The sequence below is a fragment of the Cucurbita moschata genome, unplaced genomic scaffold (genome assembly GCF_002738365.1).
Source record: "Cucurbita moschata cultivar Rifu unplaced genomic scaffold, Cmos_1.0 Cmo_Scf00014, whole genome shotgun sequence".
Classification (NCBI taxonomy): Eukaryota; Viridiplantae; Streptophyta; class Magnoliopsida; order Cucurbitales; family Cucurbitaceae; genus Cucurbita; species Cucurbita moschata.
In genome coordinates, this window is record NW_019268530.1 from 4,028,632 (window position 1) to 4,054,806 (window position 26,175).

Below are 26,175 nucleotides of genomic sequence, written 5' to 3' on the forward strand. Positions count from 1 at the left end.
GATATTGAAATCATTGAATTTGAACATTTCTTACAACAATGTCGAAAAAAATATCGAGCATGACTCAATTTTTTCGTGCGCACGTGCTTTAGACGGCCTAATTATGGTTTTCGATTTTAAGCCTGTATGTAAAGTGCTATAGGCTTATTTTCTTTGAAAGTCTCGGTTTCCTAAGGAAAAGTTATATTGAGAAGCCAAAATAAAATTTTTAATTAAAATAATAAAAATACTTCTACTGAACAAAAATACTTTCTAAATTCGTAAAAGTTTTAATTATACAAAAAAATATATATATATATATTTACCATTTTAGATAATATTTAGTTTCAAATAAACTTTAAACTTTTAAAATATTTTAAAAAATACCCTTAAATTTTTACATTTTCAATTTATCTTTATATTTTATTAAAAAAAATTCAAAACTACATACCATTAGTACATAAACGAAATTGTCAGTAACAAGAGAACTTAAATTTTTTTTAATTTAAAAATATAAATATTACTTCTAAAAAATTAATGCTTATTTTTAAAACAGAGAAAAAGTTGTTATTTTAAAAGTTTAAAAAGTATAAAAATTTTAAAGTTTAACTATTTAGTGAAAAGTTATCTATTTATAATCAAATAAATTATAAATATACGAAAAAAATAATAAATAAAAATAACAATAAATAGAAAAATATGATAATAAAATATCAAAAAAAAATATATATATATTTTAGTATTAAATATAAATATTATTTTTAATTATTTAGTAAAAAAAAAAGAAATTATTGAAAAGACCACCAGAATTTGGCTGCTCCAATCTGTGCTAGCACTGGCAGATATTAATGGGTCAAACTCAACTATTTTACGACCTTTCTTAATTAAAAAAAAAAAAGAAAAATTGAATAACTACCAATGAGTTTGACGCGGTTATTCCGCAAACCTTGAACCCTTATGTCAACGTCAACGGACCGTTACGCGCGTGTAATTCTCCTCTTACACGCACCTCATCCCTCCTTGTTTATTAAAGGCCACCACGCGGGGCCCCATCCGCAACACACACATTGCGGGAACAACCATCCATCCACTGCCACACAACTTGTCTCTTCTTAGATTCAAATTCCTCTGCCCCTCCCCCCTCCCTCCTCTGCTCTCTCATAATCATTGTCCCGACCCGACGCCTACGGCGAGGAGGAGATTTCATTTCCTCAATTCTTCCTATTTTTCTCCATTGATATGGGTCTCTTTTTCTCCAGGAACATCGCCAAGTTTCTCCTCTCTTCCTTCTTCTCTTCCCAGAAATTCCCTTCTCAGATCGAAAACGTCGTCTCTGTCGTCTCCGCTCGTACTGGACGTCATCGGCAGCGCTACAATCAAGAGTATCGCCTTGTTGTCGGGTATGTTTCTCCATTTCAGCCACTGATTTCGTTATTCTAGGGTTTGTTGTTCTTATAAGTTGAGGCTCTGATTTTTGCGATTTCTTCTTCTAGATGCATTCCTTATCGATATAAAGATGCTCTGAAATCGTTTTCGGTTGATAATATTGAAGTTCTTGGGATTAGTTCACAGAAAGGACAAGCGATGATGTTTCCGAAGGTATTGTTATATCGATTCTTGGCGTCGATTATTCCGATTCGCTCTTTTGTACCGATTGTTTGATGATTTTGAAATTTTAGGGCGGTTGGGAGAACGACGAATCGATGGAGACTGCGGCTTTGAGAGAGACATTGGAGGAAGCTGGTGTGGTTGGCAACATCGAAGTTAGTAATTCGAATTTCTAGGGTTTCCATTGTTGATTCTGTCGAAGAAATTTTTGTTCATCCAAATTCGAATTTAATTTCCCTTACAGAAAAGATTGGGCAAATGGTATTACAAGAGCAAGAACCAAGCGACGATGCATGAAGCCTACATGTTCCCGCTGCAGGTCACCAAACTACTGGAAAATTGGCCGGAGAAAGATTTCCGGAGGCGGGAATGGGTGAGTTCTGGCTTAAACTCTAACGAAAACCCTAAATGTTCTTCGTTCAAAACTAATTGAATTTCCATTGGAACTTGTAGATGAGCGTGGAGAAAGCCAGAGAGGTTTGCCCTCAATGGATGAAAGAGGCTTTAGATTTATTGATTAGTCAACGAACAGAACTTGAGAGCTTGGATGAAGAAGGAACCCCCTGTTCATAAACGTAGTAGTAGTTGTAGTCTTAGTGGTGGTCTATTTCTTGGGAAGATCGGGGGATCGTTAAGCCATGTTTGAAACGACTTTTTAAGTGATTATTTTAGAAAGTCGTTCTAAATCCGTCGTCATTGAGGCATAAAAAAGGGTCGGGATCGAAGAAGGCGAGAAGTAATTGTGATTGCTTTGCTTGTTTAAGTGTCCTTCACGGGGATAATGCCGCGCGTGGAAATAGATCATCTTGTAAATCACCCAATTCTTTCATTCAATTTAAATCATTCTTTCTTATCATTTTTGCTTTTTCATTCCGTGGCTTGAACGTTGAATTGGGTCAGTTCGTAAGTTACCTACAAAATTGGCTTGAGTTGAACCGAATAAATCTGACTTATTGAATTCTACAATGCTCTATATTTACGACTTCTCGCAAACATCTCTAAGGATATGTGACAAATAATGATTAGAGGGTCGAGTGCATTGCGTTAGTGGCTTACTGGGCTTTTTCCTAGATCAAAGCGGTGTCTAATGCGATGCTGCTCGGTTAACAATTGAGCAATTAGGGTCAGGTCGAGTTGCTTTGCCCCTCTCCTATTTGAGTCGAACCCGAATCAAACCGCTCTTTCTCAAAGTTTCTCGCGCCAATGGAAACGGAATTGGAGGAAGAATATGCTCGAGCAATGATTGGGACGTGATTAGGAATCATAGATGGTTAGGTCATTGTTGAGATAAGGATATTTATTATGCTATTAACACCAGCGAATCACTAAAGATATTTATTATGCTCATGCAAGACCAGCGAAGGCGATGGTGACGTGCTGTCTTGCCTAATATGCAGCAAAGCCGCTGGGTTTCCAAAATTAATGAATGAAGTGGTGTTTTGCAGTATACTTGTCCATTCCATATTTCGACCGATACAAAATTTGGGTCGGTGATCCAACCAAATATAAATTGTGAGATCCCTTATCGGTAGAAGAAGGGAACAAAACATTATTCATAAAGGTACGAGAGCCTCACTCTAACATACCTGTTTTAAAATCGTGAAGCTAAAGACGATACATAAGCGGTCAAAGCAGATAATATTGACTAGCGGTGGTTACAAATGGTATTAGAGCCAGATATCGAACGTGTGCCAGTGAGGATGTTGGCTTCCAAGGGGTGAATTGTGAGATCTCACATTTATCAGAAAGAGTAACATTTCTGGTAACGGTGTGGAAACGATGCCGATGGCAATATAAGAAATAATTAGTTAAAAAATTATATATATTCACAGTAAAATGTTATATTAATAATTAAAATATTATAAAATTTAAATATTAAACTTTTACTGGTTACAACTCAATTTAATATTGCTACAAACATTGAATATTTTTAATTTTTTTTTTCAAAATAAGGTAGGATTAGGTGGAGCTGTAATTCTATTTTCAGGTTAGTCAGATTGACGGGAATATTTTTAATTTTTTTTTCAAAGTATGGTAAGATTAGATTGAGCTGTAATTCTATTTTCAGGTTAGTCAGATTGACGGGAATATTTTTAATTTTTTTTTTCCAAAGTACGGTAAGATTAGGTTGAACTGTAATTCTATTTTCAGGTTAGTCAGATTGACCCGAAGAAAAAATGTCAATACTCAACTCAAATTGAATTTTTGTCTCTTCATAAATTCAACCCAATCCCCCCAAAAAAAACAAACAAACAAACTCAATCCAACTTTTGTTTATCGAGCTATATGAATAAAATTTTATTTCATTTTGGTTTTTTATATTTTCAAATGAATAAATTTTAATTTTAGTCGTTCAAAATATATAAAATCAAAATTTAGGTAACATTTTGCTCGGACCGTACAAAACTAGAAAGAGTCGAATACGGTTGCAAATGGGTAACAAACACGAGTGCATGGTGTCACAATCACACTCTAGCGGCAGCAAAACAACGATTGTGAGACACTTATTATAACCCAATAAACAAGCCAGCCGTGTGAAATTCACATTTTGCAAACAACATCGACGTATGCTTAAGTCCCGAGTCATGTTTTAGAAAACGCGAGCAAGGAAGTACGTTAAACATAATTTTTAAGAAAGCAATATTATAACCTAAAAGTGAGTAGGCAACGAAACAACTTTGATAGCATATAATCGGATAAAAAGAATTGACAACTAGTCACATCCCACTATAGTACATTTCCAGGCATATTAACCTTACGGGTATAAACATGATTTTGGTAACGGGTCATACACCTCCGTATTGACATAACAACAATAATAAAAACTTATCTAAAATGAAAGCAAGTAAAACGGGTTTGAAACAGGCGTACGACCATTGACAACACGTCTTGGACAACCATGACCAAACATCTGACATGTGGCCATAAACACTACGCCTTTGACAAACATGACCGTGACACATGGTTAGTCGGTATGTGCGTATATATATATATATATATTTTTTTGGAGTTATGTTTATTGTTATTTATTTATTTATTTATTATTAGTAATTTCTAGTATATCCCTGTTTTTATTAATACAAAAACCCTGAATCCTGATCATCCTCCTCGTGAAGGCCTGCGCTCCACCTCGAGCAACAATGGCACTTATTTGCAGTCCCTGCAGTGCCAAGCTTAACCCAAAACCTAAGATTCGACTACTTTCTCTATCGGCAATTCCTAACGTCTTGAATTTTCGCAGTCCGCCTTCTATCAGCTTTTGTTCCAGCTTGAACTATTCTGAATTTTCCCGCGTGGTTCGACCGCTTAGGGGAACGGATTTTCAAACCAGACGTCGGTTAAAGTCTGTATACTGTGGTGCAGCAGCAACAGGTGCCGCCGCAACTGATCACTATTCGACGTTGAATGTTAGCCGGAATGCCACATTACAGGAAATAAAAGTCTCATATAAGAAACTCGCTCGCAAGGTATTTTTCCGTTTTGAATTCTGCTAATAGTATATTCTTGAGTTCTACGGGGCTTATTGGTCCCCTATGAAGCGAATTGGAGGGTTGAAAATCGAATGGAATTGAACTGTGGGAGGGATAATGAAAAACTAGATGAAATTTCAAGCGCTACGTATATGATATATGTTTTGCAATTTCCACCCTAAACCCTTAGAGCGAGAGAGAGATAAATTGAGGCATAATAAGTTCTTGTTGAAATTTATGAAACTTTAAGAATTCAGCTGTTGGGACGCTGGGTAGTATTTTTAAGAAGTCAGCTTTGGCCAAGGTTCTTAAGAATTAACTTCTACTTAGTAGAGATCGAAAAATGGCAAATGTTGCCTGCTGTAACTTCTCATCAGGACAAACATTTTAGGATCATAGGTTTGTAAGGCCTTGTATAATATTCATTTGGTTTTTGGTTTTGAAAAATTAAGCGTGTAAGTACCACTTCCTCTTATGGGGTTCTTTGCTTTGTTATTTACCTTTTACACGTGTTTAAGAACCAAAATCAAGTTTTAAAAACTACAAAAATGTAGTTTTTGAAATCTTTTTTTTGTTTTGGATTTTGGCTAAAAATTTAAATGTTCATTCAAGGGAGATTGAACGCACAGTAGAGAAATTGGGAGAACATAAGTTAAATTTTCAAAAACGAAAAACAAATAACCAAATGGTAATCAAATAGAGCCTAAACAAAGGTGATTCAGTTTGCAAGGATGCTACATAGTAAGTTATTCATTTTATTAAAGTACACTAGAAAGGTAATCGACTAAGAATGCTGTTATTTAATAGCAGGCTCCAAAAACCATGTTTAAGCTAACTGGCTGCAAGCTGATAGAGCTAAAATCTAACAGGCTGACCGAGCATTTATCAACTTAATTAAAAGAATTGTTTATTTGGTTTTCGTAAGAATAAAAGGAAAGGCATTAGAGATTCTTTAGGCACACAAATAATATTATAAAGACTGGGAAAGGCTTTTTTGGGATAAGAGACAGAAATTCCATTACAGAAAGCGGGAGATACAACCAGGCAAGAAGTTAAGACATCTCCTTCTAGCCAATCAGAAGGGGTGATTTGAAAAAGGCCCCCATCCAAATTTATTACTAAATTATGTAGTTAAAGTTTGACAGGGAGGAATTAAAGAACCGTACATTCTTCCAAAATCTCACTAAATTTTCTGTTGGCAATTATGCTGTTTCCATTTATTTAAATCATCCACAAAATATTTCTGAATCTTTTATCCAAAGAACTTTAGCCTTTCCTTTAAGCCACTACGCCAATGGTTAGAACTCTGGCTGTAGGGCATGGGCATTTACTTTGTATTTGATAGTCTAGATGAGCTTTACTGCACAATGTCCTAAATGATTCCCCCCTTCTTTGTTTTTATTCTGAACAGTACCATCCCGATGTGAACAAGAACCCTGGATCAGAAGAGAAATTCAAAGAGATAAGTGCTGCATATGAGGTGAGAACTGAGGCTCCTATTTGAGCATTTGTTCCTTGTGTTATTGTGTACATTTCATATTTTCTAATCATTTTATGGATCCTCTAATTGATATCTCATCTTTCATCACGTTCGTCACACTCCTTCTTGATATTAAGAAGATTGATATTTAGTTTCTGATATTAAACTCTCCAAGAGTCTTTTTTGAATTCAACGATGAAAAGAGGGGAGGTCCAGTCGGCCATATTTGTACAAAAATTAACCAACCAATTCCCAAAGCTAACTAACCATGACCAATTAATTGATTGGCTGGTAGTTTAACAAGGTAGGTGTTGGGGCCAATCTTGTCCTCAATAGGGAAAGGACCAATCTTTAATTTAGAATGAACTCCAGCGGTAAGTAAGACTTTTTTAAATGCACCATGACAAGGTCACAAATGTTGAAATCCACATCACGCTGATGTGCATATGCTCGAGCCTTATAGGAAGTGTTAGCCTCCTCAAGATGGAAACAAAGCTCTTTATGTAAATATTCAACCCGGTCAACCATGAGCTCAACCTCAACGCTAAGATCAATAGAAGAGGGGAAATTAGTAAGACCAAAAGTTAAATGAGGGATGCGAGTGTGTACAATCTCGACTAGAGACTTCCCTATGGGTTGTTGGCCATGTGGTTGAAAGAAAATTCGACTTGCCCAAGAGAAGGATCCCATTGTCATGGTTCATCACCACTTAAGCAATGCAATAGGTTGCCAAGAGTTCTATTAATGATCTCATTTTGTCCATTCGCTTTTAGGTGACTACGGTGTTACAAAGAAGGTCCGTTACAAATCTATTCCAATGAGATTGCAAAAAATAACTCACGAACTTGACATCTCTATCCTGAACAATAGTCTTAGGAATTCCATGAAGTCTAACAATCTCATGCAAAACAAGTTAGTAAAATTCAAGGCATCATTAGTCTTTTAACAAACAATAAAATGAGCTATCTTGCTAAAACAATCAACCACAACTAAAATCGAGTCGAAGCCACATTGAGATCTAGGTAAACCAAGTACAATGTCCATTGAAAGTTCAATGTGTATGGAATTAGGAACTGTTAGAGGGGAGTAAATTCGTGGATTTTGGCTTGAATCCCTTGAAGTTTGGCAATTAAAACAACTTTTAACAAAGTCGCAACATCTTTTTTAATTTGTGGTCAAAACAACTTAGTAGAAAGGGTGGCGAGAGTTTTATCACGACTGAAACGATCGGCCCAGAACAAATGAGATTCATGTAAAGAAGTTTGATGAAAACAAACACATCACCTTTTGTTGCAAGAGTAATGTATATTACTCAATTTATTATTATTTATTAGGGAAGTACATAGGCCTAAGCTAATTCTCCATAGAATAGGAAAAGAATAATACAAAAAAGGAAACTATACAGAAAAGGAAACAATAGAAAATAGGCTAATTCCCTTATTTAATAGGATTACACATATACTTCTCAAATTATGGTTATTCTTTCGACATTCTCCCTCGCGATGAAAAATACAGATCATTCATTCCCAACTTGGATACTAACTCATGAAATAGTAAGATGTGAAGTCTTTTTGTTAGAACATCTACAAGTTGAAGCTGTGAGGCACATAACTCATGTATACTATCCTCTTCTCTAATTTTTCTTTAATAAAATGCCGAGCGACTTTAATATGCTTTGTCTTATTATGTTGGATAGGATTATGAGCAATATTGATGTCTGATTTGTTGTTGTTGTATAACTTTATCGAATATTTTCTCTTAATCTGTAAGTCATAAAAAATTATCTTAAACCATAAGAGCTCACATAATCCTTGTGCAATAGCTCGAAATTGTGATTCGACATATGTTCTAGCCACCACATTTTGCTTTTTACTCATTTATGCCACCAAATTTCCTCTCTGAGAAAAGTGCAATACCCCGTAGTAGACCTTTTGTCCACTATTAATCCGATGTAGTTGGCGTTGGAGTAAGCTTATAATGCTAGTGAATTATTCCGTTTGAGCTAAATTTCTTTTCCTAAAGTTCCTTTAAGGTAATGTAACACTCTATTGCTTGAAGGTTAGGCTCCCATAGGTCATGCAGAAATTGGTTAATAACGCTCTCTGAGTATGCTATGTCCCATCTAGTGTGAGCTAGATATCCAAGCCTCCCCCTTAGCTTCTGTTACATCTCTCTATTCACCGCAAGTTCTTCTTTTAACTCTCCCAATTTCTGAAGTGGATCCATTGGCATTGATACAGGTTTACATATGTTTTTCCCTATTTCCATCAATAAATTCATCACATATTTCTGTTGTGATATGAAAATTTCCTGAGTTGAGTGTACTACTTAATGCCATTAAAGTATTTTAGGCTTCCAAGTTCTTTGATCTCGAATTCTCTTGTCAATTTCCTCATAACATTTTTTCTTCACTATCTCCAATGACTATGATGTCATTCATCTACATAAACTAGAAGCACTGTAACTCCCCTTGATTCTGAGCGTTTGATAAAGAGAATGATTTCCTTGACTTTGCTTATACCTACCATCCTTTGTCAATCTTTCAAACTACGCCCTTGGTGATTGTTTTAGCCCATACATTGCTTTTCTCAGTATGCACACCTTACTTCTCGAGCTCTTTTTAACTCTGAGGGATGCTCATGTAGATTTGTTCATCATACCGACCAATTTAAGTTGACAACCAAAGATAACAATATTCTTATGGTATTCATCTTTGCAATTGGGAAAAACATCTCCTGGTAATCTTAATAATCTTTCAAGAGAAATATAGTTTGATAGAGAGTTATAAAGGTTGTTTTATGCATTCTCTAGTATGTTTTTGGATAGCTATGGGATCTATCATCTATTGGTTCATTTAGAGTTCCAGTTTGTACCTGTGTTAGCATCTCACTTTGTGTCAGATGTTTGGACTTGAATTGATTTTGAAATGACTTTCCTCCTAGCATATGTACTTGAGAGATGAATCTGATAGTGAAGGTAGATTGGATGATTCAGTAAGTGGCTCTATTATGATTGGATCTTGGCTAGGTAAGTTGTGATTGGCATTGGTAGTAGGAGTGGACTGAATAGTTGTTGGGTCTGTCTCCAAGGGTTCAACTAGTATGTCAAGGTGTTCAATTGCTTCCCTCGGGCACTCTTCAATCACTTACGTTCTCCCCCTAAAGAGAGACTTTAGAGAAGAAAGGTTTATGCTTAGGGACTGTCACGTCCATTGAGATGTAATACTTCCTAGATATTGGATCGTAACATTTGTAAATGTGTTTTCTCTTTCTTTTTTTCTTTTCCTTAAAGAGGTATAGTTGCTCCTTCCTGGTATGTAAATGTGTAAGAATGTTTTTTTCAACTCATTTTAGTTAATTGAAAGAAAAAATGCAACTCATTTTCTTCAGTATCTAATAGTGATCCACTGCTACGCATTTTGTTTCTTTGCAATCTATGATAATGGAGCAGTTGTATAGGTCCTATCAGACGATGAGAAAAGATCTTTATATGATCAGTTCGGTGAGGCAGGTTTGCAGGGAGAATATGACGTCAGGAGCAGTGGTTCACCTGGGGTAAGATTATTGCTTGCACTTAGCCCACAGGCCATCTGAAAAATTTATTGTCAAATTGTTTCGATTAATTTTTCTGTTGAATGATTCTTAATCATTTTGTTTATGGATTTTTTTTTAGGTCGACCCCTTTGAAATTTTTGATGCATTCTTTGGCGGATCAGATGGACTTTATGGAGAAAGAGATGGAATTGGAGGCATCAATTTAAATAAGAGGAGCGGAAGAAACCAAAATCTTGATATTCAGTATGTCATCATTCTCATGTTATATCACTACTGGAACTAGTTAGTTGTATATTTAATCATTTATTTATATTCTTAAACTCCACCTTAACTAAGGGCTTGAAAATTATCGATATTACTTGGAGAGGAAATGACATTCTTGAAATTTGAACATAGGACCTTCTACTCTGATATTATTTTAAATTCTTGCTAGACCTAACAGCTTTAAATGATAGGTTACAAAATATTTATTCTTTAACACTTCCATTATTAGTTAGCATGAGACTCCGAAGGTATCTCTGCCAGTTGTATTCGACAATCAACAAAAGAATCCCAGGCCCATACAAAAGCTCCTAGCCAACAGTTTGAGAGGGCTGGAGCTTCTTCCTATGGCCCTACCTCCACCCAAATACGCCCTTCCTTGACATTCTAACTGGTTGATCCCAGTGGAATTTCCTTTCCTACCTTCCTAGCACATGTATTAACAATTGGGGGCCTCACAAAGACTTCTATCATTTACGAGGCAGAATTATACATTGAAAAAGCTTTTGGACAGTTGACTGTTGATCTATGCTCGCTCTTATCATGGTTTTCTCTCTGTTAGTTTATATTAGTTGTAAATATCTTAAAAGTGTAATCAGTAATGATTTAACTCACGAACGTTAGTTGTAAATATCTTAATTAAGTGTAATCAGTAATAATTTAACTCTCGAACTGATTGTGTACTCTCTCATATATGTATGTATTCGTAAATTATATGATATGTGCTTATAAATAGTCTGAGTCGTACATTCTTTTTTTGTATTTGTAACCTTACAGTTATGACCTGCACTTAAGCTTTGAAGAATCAGTGTTTGGAGGGGAGAAGGAAATTCAACTTTTTTGTTTTGAGGCGTGTGAAAACTGTGATGGAACGGGTGCTAAAACAAGTAATTGCATAAAAGTGTGCGCCAGTTGTCATGGAAAAGGAGGAGTTGTCCAAACTCAGAGAACACCATTTGGAATGATGTCTCAGGTAGTTGAACATCTATATAATGAAAATTGATGTTTTGGATTGAAAAAGAACGTCAAACTTAATATTTTTTTTCTCTAACACCCAAGTTAATTTATTTAGAGCTGAAGCTGATTACTTTTATGTTAAAACATTCTTTGTTGAACACGATCGTTTCTGTAATAAGTTGATATTAATATTATGTTTTCTAAAGAAAATATATTTAAATGAAATAATATCAAGGGGCAGAATCCTATGCCAAGGGAATTACTAAAAAACTATTATTATCACGTTTATTATTATTTATTGTATTTTAAATGAATGATGTTTTGTTTCAAAGACTTGGATAGTGATAGAAGGCACCGGTGTTTTTTTACGCCTTTTATAAAAAATAAGAATGGGATATAGAAGGGTAAGTGAAATTTTGTTTGGGGGGAGAATGAGAGTTTACGTGACCAGAAGATGTAAATATGCTGCAAGTAGAGCTGAGTGGTAAATAAGTTAAAGCCATGGTGGTCAGAAAATTGTCTTTTGCAATTTTTTAGATGCACGCAAACTAGCTTGAATACTCATGGATATTAATAAAATATCCCTCACAGATATACCAAAATATCCCTCATAGATATATCAAAAGAGAGTAAATATGATGCAAGTAGGAAGTGTATATATGAACATAGCAAAGTTAGGAGTTTAACCGAACTATCCATCTCTTATAGATATATAGAAAAGACAGTGCTGAAAGTATCTTATAAATATCACTTGTATATGAGTGAGAGGATAGACAATAGTTGTATCCCTTTGCCGAATCTTTTTTTTTTTTTTCTTTTGCTTCTTTTTCACTCTCCTTCCTTTCCATCTTCAACTGAATAGTGAGATATTTGGTTCTTTGATCTACATTTACTAATCAGAATAAAATTGCCAAGCTTCATATTGTTTTATACAATTGTTGACTTACTCTCCACTGCTCATTTGTTGATACTAGAGGTAATTCGTAGTCTTTTAAGACTGTGTTATTGAGTTTTCATATGATTGACACTGACCTAAGTTGGAAATTATTTTAAATGGTTACTATGAAATCATCAGTTAACGCAAAGGCATAAGTTGGTTGAATTGAGTACGTTTAATATTTTGTACATATTCTTCGCTTCCTCACTCATGGGTTTAGACTAAGCTTTAGCATGTGATTATCAATATTAACGTTACAGAGTTCAGATGCATGACCTCTCTCTCTAGTACTATGTCAGGATATATTTAATATTTTATACACATTATTACCGATTATAGTAGACGTTAGAAGAAAAATGACCAAAATCTGATTCTTAATTGTAATGCTTGAACTTAATAACCATGTAAAATTCCCCATTTTGGTTTCTTACAAATTTCATGTGATATAATGAATTTTGGATTTAGCCTACTAGATTTACCTTATGATCGTTGTTCTGTGACATCTTAGGTGTCTACTTGTTCAGAGTGTGGTGGAGATGGTAAGGTAATAACAGAGTTATGCCAAAGCTGTGGTGGCAGTGGTCAAATGAAATCATTTAGAAAAATGGATTTAGTAATCCCACCAGGCGTCAGTGATGGAGCTACAATGCGAATTCAAAGAGAGGGCAGTTTTGATAAGAAAAGGTAAATATATTCTTTCTCCAAAATTAAAGCTGCTGCTGGTTTGGACGAGTAATGATATTGTTCTAATAATCTAAACCCTTTTGTAAATATTCTCTCTCGATGGAGATCCATCTTGTAACTCAACAGCTCTTTTTTTTTTCTTTTTTCTTTTCTTGGAATGGATTTTAGGTTCTTATTAAAAATTTTGCTACAATGACGATGATAATTAATGATAATAATAAAAAATAAAAATTGTGCAACACTTATTCGAGCAATATGATTATTGTCACAATTTGATTATTTCCCAAGTACTATTAGGATAATGGTTAAGGATGAATTATGTTAGAGTGGAAGCAAGATGAGTCACACTCACACACCCACATATAAAACTAAATAAAGAGACACCAAGATTTATGTGGTTTGGAGAGAAGAAATTCTCCGTGGACCTACGTCCACGGACGACAGCCAATTACTATAACCAAAGTGTTTACAAATATATGTTTCACACTCTCACACTATAAAGTCTCACTTACAAAGTTCATCCCAATTGCCTCTAGACACAAAATGACACTCACTCTATGTTTCTTAACCATGCTAGACAAACCTTTATATAAGTATAGCAATACTAATGCTCATACATGAATCAAGATGATTCATGTACCAATATGGGAGATAGACCAAATAAATCTTATAGATTCTTGAATCAAAATGGGGAATGTACCAAAAGTATTTACGAACTCAAAAGATCCATGAACCAAATCTTCGTGACAATTCTTCCATTCTTGTCAAATTGACTCATTTTTTTCAGTAGGTTCTTCAAAATATCTGATTCACCCCAAATTCTTGATTCTTACAAATTCAAAAAATGTGTACATGAAAATAGTCAATTAAATCTCAAAACTAGTAATAGTAGACACTAAAAATAGCTGTGGTATGAACTCTTCACCATAGAGTCGTCCATATTGATAGCATTCCTAGTTTTGTTGTTGTAGTTTGGGACTGTGATGCCATATTAGACGAATTGAGGTTACAATTAATATGAGCACCACTCATGAAGATTCAAGTTATCAATCATCCTTGCAATATGAAATTTCAAGTGGGAGACTTTTGGCTTTCCTTTGAGAGGTGCAATTGTACGGGCAGTGTTCCTTCATTCCCAAATTCATTGAGAAACTTGCTCTTTGCTACTATGGTTCTTATGCTGGTATGGAGAGAATTTAAAAGAGGGCGTATTGTTAGTCTCTTACAAACTCCTAATTTGTTTGGTTGAATTTATTTAGATTTAGTTATCTAGTATCCAGAGATTATTATTTAAATTTCTGTTACCTAGTATCTAGGGTATTTAGATTATTTAGATTATCTAATAATTTAGATTTAGTTAGCCTTTCTCCCTTATAAAAGGGATATGTAATTGAATGGGAAAAAAAAAAGAAAGAAAAAGAAAGACACCATGCTAATTTAGACTTGCAACATGATCAACTAAAGCAGATTTTTAAAAACTTCCTTTGCCATGGTAGCAATGATATAGGGGTTCTCACCTCCTCAATTGAGATATTGTCGGGCCATCCATTGCTGAAGGTGGCTGGGTATTCTTAGGTTGAAGCAAAAGCCTCACGCCCAGCTATCCATATGGATTTGGCATTCTCATTAAAAAGGAGATCCTTGAAGAAGAATCATTGCTACAAAATATGGTACCTCTCACTTTGGTATCAAGCACAGGAAAAAATCAATTCGCTCTTCAGCTCATGGATATTCATTATGAAGCAAAAGGACCTCATTTATAGCCGATACTCTTGCAAAATCGGAAATGGTTCATCCAACTTGTTTTGTCAAATACTTGGGCTGGATTAAAACCTCTTTATATTTCTTATCCCATGCTTTATGTCTATCCAGTAAAAGGAAGCATCTATCTGGAAGACTTAAAATGACTGAAATGATTGTTGGGGCCTAGGCTTGAGAAGACACCCAAAAGAAGGAAAATAAATCTATGAATGGGCATTGCTATCCCACCTTATCAACCATTCACCCGTCTTAAGGGAAGACTTTTGGATTGGAAATAAAGGAACAAATGGCCTTCTCAACTAAAACTCTATCTATAGACCTTGCAACTAGCGGTTTCAAAGGCAATGCATCCATTTTTCTCTAAATTGGAAAAGGAACTCCCCAAAGAAGGTCAAAATCTTCATTTGGAAGCTTAGTCACTTGCATTAATACCGTGACAAGCTGCTATTCTAGAATCTCATGGTTTTTGATCTCCCATTGCTTGTGCGCCATGTGCAAAAATGCATGAAAAGTGAAAAGGCACCTGCTTATTACTTGTCCTTTTGCTAAGGCCTTCTGGGACCAATTTTTATCAAGTTCACTTGGTCTACTACTTTGCCCGGAGATCCACTTTCATTGATTGCCTCTCTTTTTTTGGTCATTTGTTTAAGGGGGAGAAAGAAATCCTTCGAACCAACTTCATCAGAACCATAGTCCAGTTGGTACTAGAGAAACAATCAGGGTTTTAAGGACAGAGATATGGTAATTAATTAATTAGTTAATTTTTTATTCATTAGGATGTTTGGCTTTATCATGATGTAAAATTATTCTTTAATTCCTTTGCGTGGGGTGTGTTTAACTCTTTATAACAAAGTTTTGTCAAACTTTATACTATTTGTCTCTTTTTCTAATGCCCTCTCAGGTGAGTTTGGAATTGGAGCCTTTGATGTGTAATTCCTTTTGGGAATGTAATGATGGTAGTAAGATTAATCATTCTGGGCAATGGAATTTAGCATCTCAAGCTCAAGGTGATAGAGGTTTTGGCATTGGAGCTCTTAAACGTAGAAATTTAGCACCTGTTGCTCAGTAGGGTAGCTTCATTCGTTTTGGCAAAGGGTGATTATTAATATCCTTGGACATTCTCCATCAGGTTGTTATTCTACTCTTTCTTTTAGCTTTCTCCCGTTATAGACAACAAGTTTTCTTAGGTGACATGCCCTATTTTTTTTTTTCATTTCTGGAGATGTCATTGGTGAATCGCTCAAATTGCTCAAGCTTTCAGTTTACAAATCTGATCTTGGTATGCTAGGAAGGAATGGGACGCATATTGGCCATAGTTGATAGGTTAGTACCATTTGTAAAGGGGGACCCACATGGAGACCCTTTGGTAATTCAGTGAACTTCACTTTGTTCTGCAAATCCTTCTTTACTTCCGTTCTCTTTCAGGAATTTATTTTCCTTACTGGTTATGTTCTTCTCTATCGTTTCTTGAGGTGCTGTCGACTGTAAAAATGAACCCCAGTTATCCAAGATATTCCTAAAAGAAAAATTAATTAATAAAGAAAATAAGGAATGCCAACTAGATGCTTTATGTGTTGCTACATAAGAGGTGGAGTGTTGTCTAGTATGAAATATGTTCTCTTTGCTGGTCTCTAAGTGGCTGGATCATCCTTGTCACTGGGATTCAAAACCGGTTCTAATCGAAGTCCCTTTTTATTCTCTCTGAAATTTAGTGTAGATTACTGTTCATCTCTGCCATACCTTATTTCATATTATTTAAAATAGTATTCCATTATATTTTATGTCCAAGGTTGTAATCTTGTGAAATCAGTTTCATAGTTTTTTCTGCTTTTTCTGTTCTTCTTTCCTCCTTTGGCAGGAGAATGGCTGGTAACCTGTATGTCACGCTCCGTGTAGATGAAAAGCATGGAATTCGGAGAGATGGTATTCATCTGTACTCCAATATTAGCATTGACTATACAGAGGCAATTTTAGGTACTATTGTGAAGGTAAGTTAAAATTATTGATTGGACCTAAAAAAGAGTCTGAATGCAATCATTAATTTTTTCTTCTCTATAATTTCTGGTTGGACATAAGAAAGAGTGTTAACTTAAAAGCATTGACTATATGGAAGTTTCGAACGACAACCATTCTGGTCATAGTCCTTACCATTGGTTTAATTTTAACAAATAGATAATGTGGTCTCAAGTAAGTATATAAATATATTAACATGAGTATGTACTTAAACCAAATATATTGGAGATGAGTATTAGGTAAGCAATTATTAGGTAATAAAATAGTATACTAAGCAATGGCTGATCCATAACTTGTCTCGAAGAACTTCATATATTTTGATATTAGTTTGTTTAATAAAAAATAGGAAAGACGTGTAGTTTTTTTTCCCTTAAAATTTAGAAATGGACATTTTAAAAAATGTGGAGACTAAAGTGGAATAAACTTGAATGTTCAGGATTAAAATGAAATTTGAATCTTGAATTTCTCTCTTTCTTCCTTGGTGTGTGTATGTTGATCCTTCTGAGAAGAACACTTGGCAAAATACCTAAAACTTTGCTGTATATTTTAGAGGACTGCAGTTGCTATCAACACAAATGAAAAAGTATCGAGTTATTTATCACCTATAACATCAAATTACTTCAGGTTGAAACTGTTGAAGGCTTGAAAGACCTTCGAATACCTGCTGGAGTTCAGCCAGGGGACAAAGTTAGCTTGTCAAGAATGGGGGTTCCAAATATAAATAAACCTTCTGTTCGTGGTGATCATCTGTTTATCGTGAATGTTCAGATTCCAACAAGCATCAGGTTCAGTGTTTTACCATTCTTGAGTTGTTAGTTTTTTATTGAACATGGTATTCCAATCTGAAGCTACCAACTGAAATCCTAGCTATTATATCAACATATTGATTTGAATCTTTGGCTAGAGGATGAGGGTTACGTGCTAGGAACTGAATCCCTACCCACCCAAAAAGAAGCCAACAGAGATGAAAAAGAGTAAAAGGAATGTGAGAAACACCATTGAACAGCTAAAAGCTCCATTCATAATTCCATGTTCTGTCATGCCACTTGAAATGCTTGTTTCCACTAAATTTAACGTAAAAGTTGTTGTGTTAGTTAAATGACCGAAGCAGTATGTTATGATTTTTAAAAAGGTTTTTAAAAGCCTCAAAAGGCATTCACGTAATGGCACACTGCCCTGGCATAGATGAAGTGTCTTGTGTGAACTTTTCATTTAGGTACAACATTCTTTTAGTAAACTGGGGTAAATTCAAATAATTTCTTTTTTAAAAAAGTACAAAAACAATCATGGGTTCATCTATTTCATTTGACCATATCACATGAGGTGCGCTCTCATGTGGAGGAGTATGGAAATGAAACTGAAGAGGAAGATATAGATGGCTATACATCCTAATGATGGGAAAATAGACTGGGGAGTTATTTAGTGATGTTGAGTTGTAAATTCTAAGCCTTTGCAATGTGATGTTCTGGACTCTTTGGTGTTGGAAGGTTCATAATACATGAACTTTGTTTGTGCACATAATCCTCTCTCGCTTTTTCTTTTCTTTTTTTTCTTTCTGCATTGTCGTTAGTCCTAGAGGGCTGTTGCATTTCAATACATTTCATTCTTATTGAGTTTTAAGGCCTTCCAAGGGATGTTATTTTGCTTTCTTCGTGGAAATCTGAAATAGTTTGCATCCATTTGGAGAATAATGTTATTCAAGAAAACTTCCATATTTACACGTCTAATATTGTATTGAGTTTCAATATTATACCTATTTTGAAAATAGTAATTTCAGATTTTTCTTTCGCGAGGAGCATCCAACTTATTCTAGTATGGTTATCCCGCATCAGTTGCATTTTTTTAAAAAATATTTTTTTTCGTGTGGTCGTCCATGATACATCATGAGGTAACATTGAGAAAAGATTAGATGTCCTATACTCATGGGAAGGTTAAGTATGGGCATGTCTAGATCATCAACCTATTTCACTTGGAATAATAGGATCTTTATTGAATATATGATAATATGATTTGAGATGCTCAAAATTTAAATGACCCAATCTATAGTCTTAACATTACTTCCTCACATTTTTAGATGGAGAGAATAGTTTTCTCATCATTTGATTCATTTAGGAAAGGCTTACTGATTTAAACTTCTTTTTTCCTGTTCTTCAGTATAGTAGACAAATTTTTATTACATCTTACGTACATTAGCGAATTGTTTTTAATATGTAATTTTTCAAGTTCGCTGAAAAATAATGTTGTTCTACAACTGACTCTCAACTCTGGATCTGTACTATTAGAGTAGTTTTCTTTTTTTTGTTTTTTTGGATAAGAAACGGTCGATATATTGATTCATTTTTTTTGAAGTATAAAGTCTAGCTAAATTTCTTGTTCATGGATCATTCATGCCTTCCTTAAACGGAAAGGTTATATTCAGTTGGATCCACATTGATTTGGTTTTCTCAGACTAAAATGTCATTGTAATCACTTGAGATGTTCACTGCTGAAAAGATATAGAATTGCTGTCAGATACATTTGTTCACTGATCCTCTTTCCTTTCTTCGGTTACAATTTATATAATTTGTTTTTTATTTTCATGTTATGGTAAATGCAGCGACAAAGAACGCGCAATCATTAAAGAACTGGCTTTGCACAAGGCATCTAGTAACGGTACTAGACCACTGGTTACCATTTTCATTTTTGTCGATTAGTTAAAACATTTTTAAAATCCTATTCAGTTTCTGATTTTCATAATCATTTTATTTTGGTCATACTTTCAAACATTCCATTAAGATTTTTGAATTTTGCGTGAAAGTTCTTTTTGGTTCTTGTTATAAAATTTGTATAATGTATTTCTCGTCATTAGAATTTTGTGATACATTTAATAGAAATCTTACAAGCCTGTCATATCAACTTGTGTTTTATGTCAAATAAATTGGATTGGTATCTGATTCAAAGTTTAAATACCCTATGATTTACATTGAAGGCAATATTAAAAAATTCAATGGCAAATATCAAAATAGATTCTTATGGAAGTTGAAAGAGCAAAAGAGGATATTTTGAAATATGTTCCAGTGATAGTAACTGAATTTCATGGAAATTTTCATGTGATGCAGGTACACACGAAAACCAAGGAAATCTTGCTTCAAGCCAGGCAGCTAAGCGTAAAGCACCATTTTGGTCTTCATTTAAGAACTTCGTTGGGTATTATTCAGTGAAGATCTTTCCTTTTTATTCTACTCTTTTATAAGATCAAGCATGCTTTTACTTTGATTTTGCTCAAGTTTCCGAGAACTGATCTGTGATGTCCCACATTGGTTGGGGAGGAGAACAAGCCACCACTTATAAGGGTGTGGAAACCTTCCCCTAGCAGACGCGTTTTAAAGTCTTGAGGGGAAACCCGTAAGGGAAAGTCCAAAGAGGACAATATCTGCTAGCGGTGGATCTGGGTCGTTACATGATCTAACAAAAAAAATTTAAAATTTTAGGTATTATGGATGTATAGAGATACTCATTTCTTTTTCTGATTCCTCTCAGCTTGAACTTATCTTCTAAGCCCTCATGAGTTGCTCCTCTTTTTTCCCAGTAAAAAACAGCCCCGGGAACGATTTGCTTCGATTGCCATGGCGATACCAAAACCGTCCTTTTGTAGGCCTTTGAAGGTGCATTCTTCTTACACAAACTCACTCATAGTAGCTTTAATACTAACTTCACTCTTCTCCTTCATCGGGAGAAATTACTTCTGGGCATTTTTACGAGGAAGATCCCATTCATCTCCTACTCTTGATAGTAGCTTTAATACTAACTTCACTCTTCTCCTTCATCGGGAGAAATTACTTCTGGGCATTTTTACGAGGAAGATCCCATTCATCTCCTACTGTTGGTGGAAGAACAAGAAGTTCTTAGATATATATTGACAGACCAAGAGGGGCAAGAGCAAGACCCTTGATTTCTTCTACCGTAGAACTTTAGTACACGAACTTTATTCAGGTGATTGAAGGGTTGCCACCTGAGTTCAATTTATTGTTATAATAGCCTGTAATCGCCGGTGGGGGTACCCCACGAGGGAGGGGCATTAGATATGGGCCTGCGCATTGCTCAGACGAGATATAAAGAAAATGGAAGTATTACCAGAAAAGCATTCATTTATGAGTTGCTATTAAAAACAATGAGGGATGTATTTTTTCCCCCCCTCCTTTTCAGATTGGCAAAATGAGGACTTGTAATATACAGAAAGCAAGGACTCTGAAGAGCTCGATTTTAAAGGAAGTTTACAAAAGAGTCCATTTTTTCACGTGTTCTGACGTGTATAGTATACATACATACATTTGGTAGTAAAATTATGTCTCTAAATTTTGCAAAAAATAAAAATAAAAAAAGAGTTATTGAACATTAAAATTTGTTTTACAAAAATACCATTAGAGATTTATTTATTTACTTATTAAATAATGAGAATTAATATGATAACTTAGGTAAAAGTTGAAATAAAAATTATAATATAATTTATGTACATTAATGTGATGGTTGATATTTAAAAGTTGACTATTTAATAATTTTATTAATGATTTTTTTTTTATGAAATAAATAGTTATAGTAATCTTAATCCTTTAAATAGTTTTAAAGATTATTATATATATTATATTCAATTTAATTATTAAGTTAACTTTTATTATTTATTTCAAGGAAAATACTTTTTTTTTTTTGAATAACTGTTTTAAAAGAACAATTAGAATAAAACCTTTTTCACCCATTTTTAAACAAATCATTTTTTCATGCTTAATTTAAAAAAAAAAAAAATCAGAGTGTTTTTAAAAATATTTCTTATCATTTTTTAAAAACATGTAAAAAAAGATATTATAATAATATTAAAGAATTAACTAAATTAATAAAAATAACTCCATTTTCAAAAGTTTCAATAATATTCTCAATTTCGAAAAAAATTGTTAGTATTTTATTTTTTAAAAAAATTTGAACTTAAAATATACCTTTAAATTTTTAAACGTATCATTAATACTCGTAAAAATTAAAGAATATTCTTACGGTTAATATTATGTTTTAAAAATATTTATAAAATTTGAAGAGTAACATCTAACCCCTCCACCTTTATAAAAAAGAATTCAAAAAATTATTATTGTCATTATACGAATCAAAATCATATATCAATATCTTATAGATTATTTTCAAACTTTTAACGTCTTTTTTTGGAAGTTTATGAATATTTTTATTAAACGTAGTACTATCTCGATCAATATATTTTAAAAACTGAAAGTATTTTCGAAACATCGCGAAAGTTTAAGATTTTTAAAATAAATGTACTAACAATAAATATATTTTTTATTCTTTTTTTTAACTTTAAGATCTTTAAAATAAATGTACTCACTGTAAATATATCTTTTATTATTTTATTTTTTAAGTTTAAAAGATACTTTTAAAACTTAAAAATTGTATTTTACAGATAAAGTATAAAGTTAAAATATATTTTTATTAATTTTTTTAATACACCAGCTTAATTCATTAAAAAAAAAAAAAAAAAAAAAAAAGAACACAGGGGACCAACATTTGAAATGAAGGATGTAGCAGTAGCAGTCCAACACAAGCTCTGTCTCGAGCTCTGTGCCACTCTGTACCTTTCTTCTTCTTCTTCTTCCTCCTCTCAACCCTACCAACCACGATATACATAACCCACTTCACCTCATCTCTTCCCCTTATCTGGGTTTTCTCTCCTCTCCCTCTCCATAGCCTCTCCCTAACATGCAGCCTCCCCACCTTCTGCTTCACCTTCTGCTCTGCCTTCTGCCCTCCCTTTGCCTCATTCCCGCCCTCAAACCAGATCTCACCTCCGACAAGGCTTCCCTTCTCGCTCTCCGTTCTTCCCTCGCCGGCCGAACCATCCAGCTCTGGAATGCAAGCCACCAAACCCCCTGTTCCTGGACTGGCGTCAAATGCCAGGGAAGCCGCGTTACTGTTCTTCGTTTGCCGGGTGCTTCCCTTTCCGGCCAAATTCCGACCGGCATTTTTAGAAATTTGACCCATCTTCGCACTTTGAGTCTCCGACTCAACGCATTGACGGGTCAGCTTCCGTCAGATCTTGCAGCATGCACTAATCTCCGCAGCCTCTACTTGCAGGGTAATGCATTTTCTGGCCCAATTCCTGAGTTTGTCTTCCAATTTCATGACCTTGTTCGTCTTAACTTGGCTTCCAATAACTTCTCCGGCGTCCTGTCTCCCCGTTTTGACAAACTCCGGCGGCTGAAGACTCTGTTTCTTGAGAACAATCGCCTTACTGGCTCATTACCGGAGCTGAAGCTGCCTAACCTCGTACAGTTCAATGTTTCCAACAATTTCTTTAATGGGTCGGTTCCTCGTCGTTTCCAATCGTTTCCCTTTACTGCTTTTATGGGTAATCCACTTTGTGGACGACCCTTTGAGAATTGCGCTCGAAATGTCATTGTTCCATTGACAGTGGATATTGATGTTAATGAGAACAAGAGAAGGAAGAAGTTGTCTGGGGCTGCGGTCGGAGGGATTGTGATGGGGTCTGTTCTGGGTTTGGTTTTGTTTTGTGTGATTTTGATGGTTTCTTGTCGGAGGCAGAGCGGTCGGAAAACAAGCACTCTGGACATGACAGCCCTTGTCGATGTAGGAGGAGAGAAGGCAATTAGTGAAGAGAATGGGGGGTATGAAAATGGGTGCTCTGTGGCGGCTACGGCGGCTACGGCGGCGCTAGAGAATAAGAAAGGGGAAGGGGATGACAACGTTGGTGGTGCTAAAAAGTTGGTGTTTTTTGGGAATGCTGGTGGGAGGGTGTTTGATTTGGAGGATCTGTTGAGGGCTTCAGCTGAAGTGTTGGGTAAGGGAACGTTTGGGACAGCTTATAAAGCTGTGTTGGAGATTGGGGCTGTTGTGGCTGTGAAGAGATTGAAGGATGTGAGTGTTTGTGAGAGGGAATTTAGGGAGAAAATTGAAGGCGTGGGAGTAATGGAACATGAGAATTTGGTTGCTCTTAAAGCTTATTATTACAGTGTTGATGAGAAGCTTTTGGTTTATGATTATATGGCTATGGGAAGCTTATCTACACTTTTGCATGGTAAGCTCTTTCTTTCTATTTTTAGAAATGTGAATGATTGTCTTGCTGCACAGATGTTTCCGGAACCTTATGAATGATGTTTTGTTCTCTCCTTTAACCGACGTGGGATCTCACAATCCATCCCCCTTCGTGATCCAATGGAGTTCTCGTAGGCACTCGTTCCCTTCTCCAATCGATGTGAAACCATCCAATTCACCTCCTTTGGGGCCCAACGTCCTTGCTGGCACACTATCTCGTGTCCACCCTCTTTGAGGCTTAGCCTCGCTCGCATATCGCCTTGTTTCCTTCTCCACTCGATGTGGATCCCCCAATCCCCACCTCCTTCCGGGCCTAGTGTCCTAACTGACACACTATCTCGTGTCCACCCGCTTTGAGGCTTAGCTTCCTCCCTAACACATCGTCTAGTGTCTAGCTTTTATACCATTTGTAACAGTCCAAGCCCACCCTTGGTAGATATTGTCATCTTTTGGGCTTCTTCTCAAGGTTTTTAAAATGTGTCTGTTAGGGAGAGGTTTACACACTCTTATAAAGGGTGTTTCGTTCTCTTTCCCAACGAATATGAGATCTTGCAATCCACCTCTCTTCAGAACCCAGCGTTCTTGAAGATACTTGTTCTCTTTTCCAATCAATGTGGAACCCCCAATGTGTTTCGTTCTCTTTCCCAACGAATATGAGATCTTGCAATCCACCTCTCTTCAGAACCCAGCGTTCTTGAAGATACTCGTCCTCTTTTCCAATCAATGTGGAACCCCCAATCCTCTCCCCTACGGGGCTTAGCCTCCTCGTTGGCACATAGCCTAGTGTCTAGCTCTGATACCATTTGTAACAGCCCAAGTTCACTGCTAGCCGATATTGTCCTTTTGGGCTTTCCCTTACAGGTTTCTCCTCAAGGTTTTTTAAAACATGTCTACTAGGGAGAGGTTTCAACACCCTTCTAAATAATGTTTCGTTCTCCTCCAATTGACGTTGGATCTCACAGTTATCTTCCTGGTTATAATTCCTCAAAGGCATTTTGGTAATCGAATCCGTTCAAAGTTTCTTCTTGTCAAGGAAAAGTGTTGCATTTTCGATGAACTTTAAAGCCTAAGTAGCATTAGGAAAGGTAAAACTTCACCTCATCTGCCCAACTTTCATTAGCCTTTTACCATTTTCTTTCCTTTCTATAGGTAACAAAGGAACTGGTAGGACACCATTGAACTGGGAAATGAGGCGTGCCATTGCATGTGGAGCAGCCCGTGGCATCAAGTACTTACATTCTCAAGGCCCAAACGTTTCTCATGGAAACATAAAGTCATCCAACATCTTGCTCGCCAAATCCTACGATGCCCGAGTCTCCGATTTCGGCCTAGCGCAACTAGTTGGCCCAGCATCGAGTCCTAACAGAGTGGTGGGGTATCGTGCACCAGAGGTGACAGATTCTCGTAAAGTATCACAAAAGGCAGATGTTTACAGCTTTGGCGTATTGCTGTTGGAGCTTTTGACAGGAAAGGCCCCGAGTCACGCAGTGTTAAACGAGGAAGGGGTGGATCTACCGAGATGGGTACAGTCAGTGTTGCAAGAGGAGTGGAGGTCGGAAGTCTTCGACGCCGAACTGCTGAGGTACGAGAGCGTTGAGGAGGAGATGGTTAAAATGTTGGAGCTGGCTGTGGACTGTGCGGCGCAGCATCCTGATAGACGGCCTTCAATGTATGAAGTGAGTAGCCGCATTGAGGAGTTGTGCAGCCCTTCCGCCCATTCGAATCCCCAGCAACACAAACACAACGTTGGTGCTGCTGACAAGCCCTTTGGTGCGTCCACCTCCCATATTCCGAATGCCAAGTCCATTTGAGCAAGTTTAGTTGGTTGTGTAATAGCTAATTGTCGTTGTAATTTGGTAGCATGTGGTGTTGTGTTGGGCTGTAGAGTGATGGCGGTGCTGATGCTTAACGTTTATTGTTATTAGTACAAACTACCCTTTTCTGTTTCCTTTCCTTAACTTGTTTGTCTACAAACTTCATGCTTTGGTTTGTTTCTTTTGGAAACTATCCCGTGCCCACTCACACCAACACCTGTTGATTAAAGATGTCTATTTAATCAACGAAAATTTACTTCAAAACGGATTAAAAATGGTCCAAAAACTTCTTCCTAGCAAGCAAGACGACCCACTTCATGAGAACTCAAGAAAAGGGAGCACTATGAGCCCCTCTGTCCCATGCATCGAGTTCATACCCCATGCATCTAGAGAACTCAAGAAAAGGGAGCACTATGAGCCCTCTACCCCATGCATCTAACCTACTCGCTACATATGTGGTAGTGGGCGTAGCACTCTACATGACCGACGGCAAATGAATTAGCAGCTTTATCGAGTGAAAGAGGGGGGTAAGTGAGGATATCGAGTGAAAGAGGGGGGGGGGGGGGGGGGG

At 35.9% G+C, this 26,175-nt stretch overlaps 3 protein-coding genes across 3 annotated transcripts; all 3 read left to right on the plus strand.

Moving 5' to 3' along the window:
- The first annotated feature begins 1,054 nt into the window (after nt 1–1,054).
- LOC111452489 (nudix hydrolase 18, mitochondrial-like) lies at nt 1,055–2,443 on the plus strand. The gene is made up of 5 exons (XM_023093254.1): nt 1,055–1,379; nt 1,473–1,578; nt 1,659–1,742; nt 1,832–1,960; nt 2,041–2,443. Exons 1-5 carry the CDS (start codon nt 1,219–1,221, stop codon nt 2,158–2,160), a joined length of 600 nt encoding a protein of 199 aa, XP_022949022.1. The 5' UTR covers nt 1,055–1,218; the 3' UTR covers nt 2,161–2,443.
- A 2,209-nt stretch (nt 2,444–4,652) lies between these two features.
- LOC111452816 (chaperone protein DnaJ 1) lies at nt 4,653–20,980 on the plus strand. Its single transcript, XM_023093718.1, has 11 exons — nt 4,653–5,054; nt 6,469–6,537; nt 9,996–10,091; nt 10,210–10,334; nt 11,130–11,325; nt 12,755–12,930; nt 16,550–16,679; nt 17,329–17,489; nt 19,301–19,356; nt 19,803–19,890; nt 20,273–20,980. Exons 1-11 carry the CDS (start codon nt 4,728–4,730, stop codon nt 20,601–20,603), a joined length of 1,755 nt encoding a protein of 584 aa, XP_022949486.1. The 5' UTR covers nt 4,653–4,727; the 3' UTR covers nt 20,604–20,980.
- A 1,271-nt stretch (nt 20,981–22,251) lies between these two features.
- LOC111452825 (probable inactive receptor kinase RLK902) lies at nt 22,252–25,743 on the plus strand. Its single transcript, XM_023093729.1, has 2 exons — nt 22,252–23,773; nt 24,940–25,743. The coding sequence occupies exons 1-2, from the start codon at nt 22,438–22,440 to the stop codon at nt 25,599–25,601; spliced, it is 1,998 nt and encodes a 665-aa protein (XP_022949497.1). The 5' UTR covers nt 22,252–22,437; the 3' UTR covers nt 25,602–25,743.
- Nucleotides 25,744–26,175: the final 432 nt, after the last annotated feature.

Coding starts and splice junctions, on each gene's coding strand:
- LOC111452816 (XM_023093718.1), top strand. CDS start 4,728: ATGGCACTTATTTGCAGTCCCTGCAGTGCCAAGCTTAACCCAAAACCT. Junction 5,055..6,468: donor ATAAGAAACTCGCTCGCAAG/GTATTTTTCCGT, acceptor TATTCTGAACAG/TACCATCCCGATGTGAACAA. Junction 6,538..9,995: donor AGATAAGTGCTGCATATGAG/GTGAGAACTGAG, acceptor GCAGTTGTATAG/GTCCTATCAGACGATGAGAA.
- LOC111452825 (XM_023093729.1), top strand. CDS start 22,438: ATGCAGCCTCCCCACCTTCTGCTTCACCTTCTGCTCTGCCTTCTGCCC. Junction 23,774..24,939: donor CTTATCTACACTTTTGCATG/GTAAGCTCTTTC, acceptor TCCTTTCTATAG/GTAACAAAGGAACTGGTAGG.
- LOC111452489 (XM_023093254.1), top strand. CDS start 1,219: ATGGGTCTCTTTTTCTCCAGGAACATCGCCAAGTTTCTCCTCTCTTCC. Junction 1,380..1,472: donor GAGTATCGCCTTGTTGTCGG/GTATGTTTCTCC, acceptor TTCTTCTTCTAG/ATGCATTCCTTATCGATATA. Junction 1,579..1,658: donor AAGCGATGATGTTTCCGAAG/GTATTGTTATAT, acceptor TTGAAATTTTAG/GGCGGTTGGGAGAACGACGA.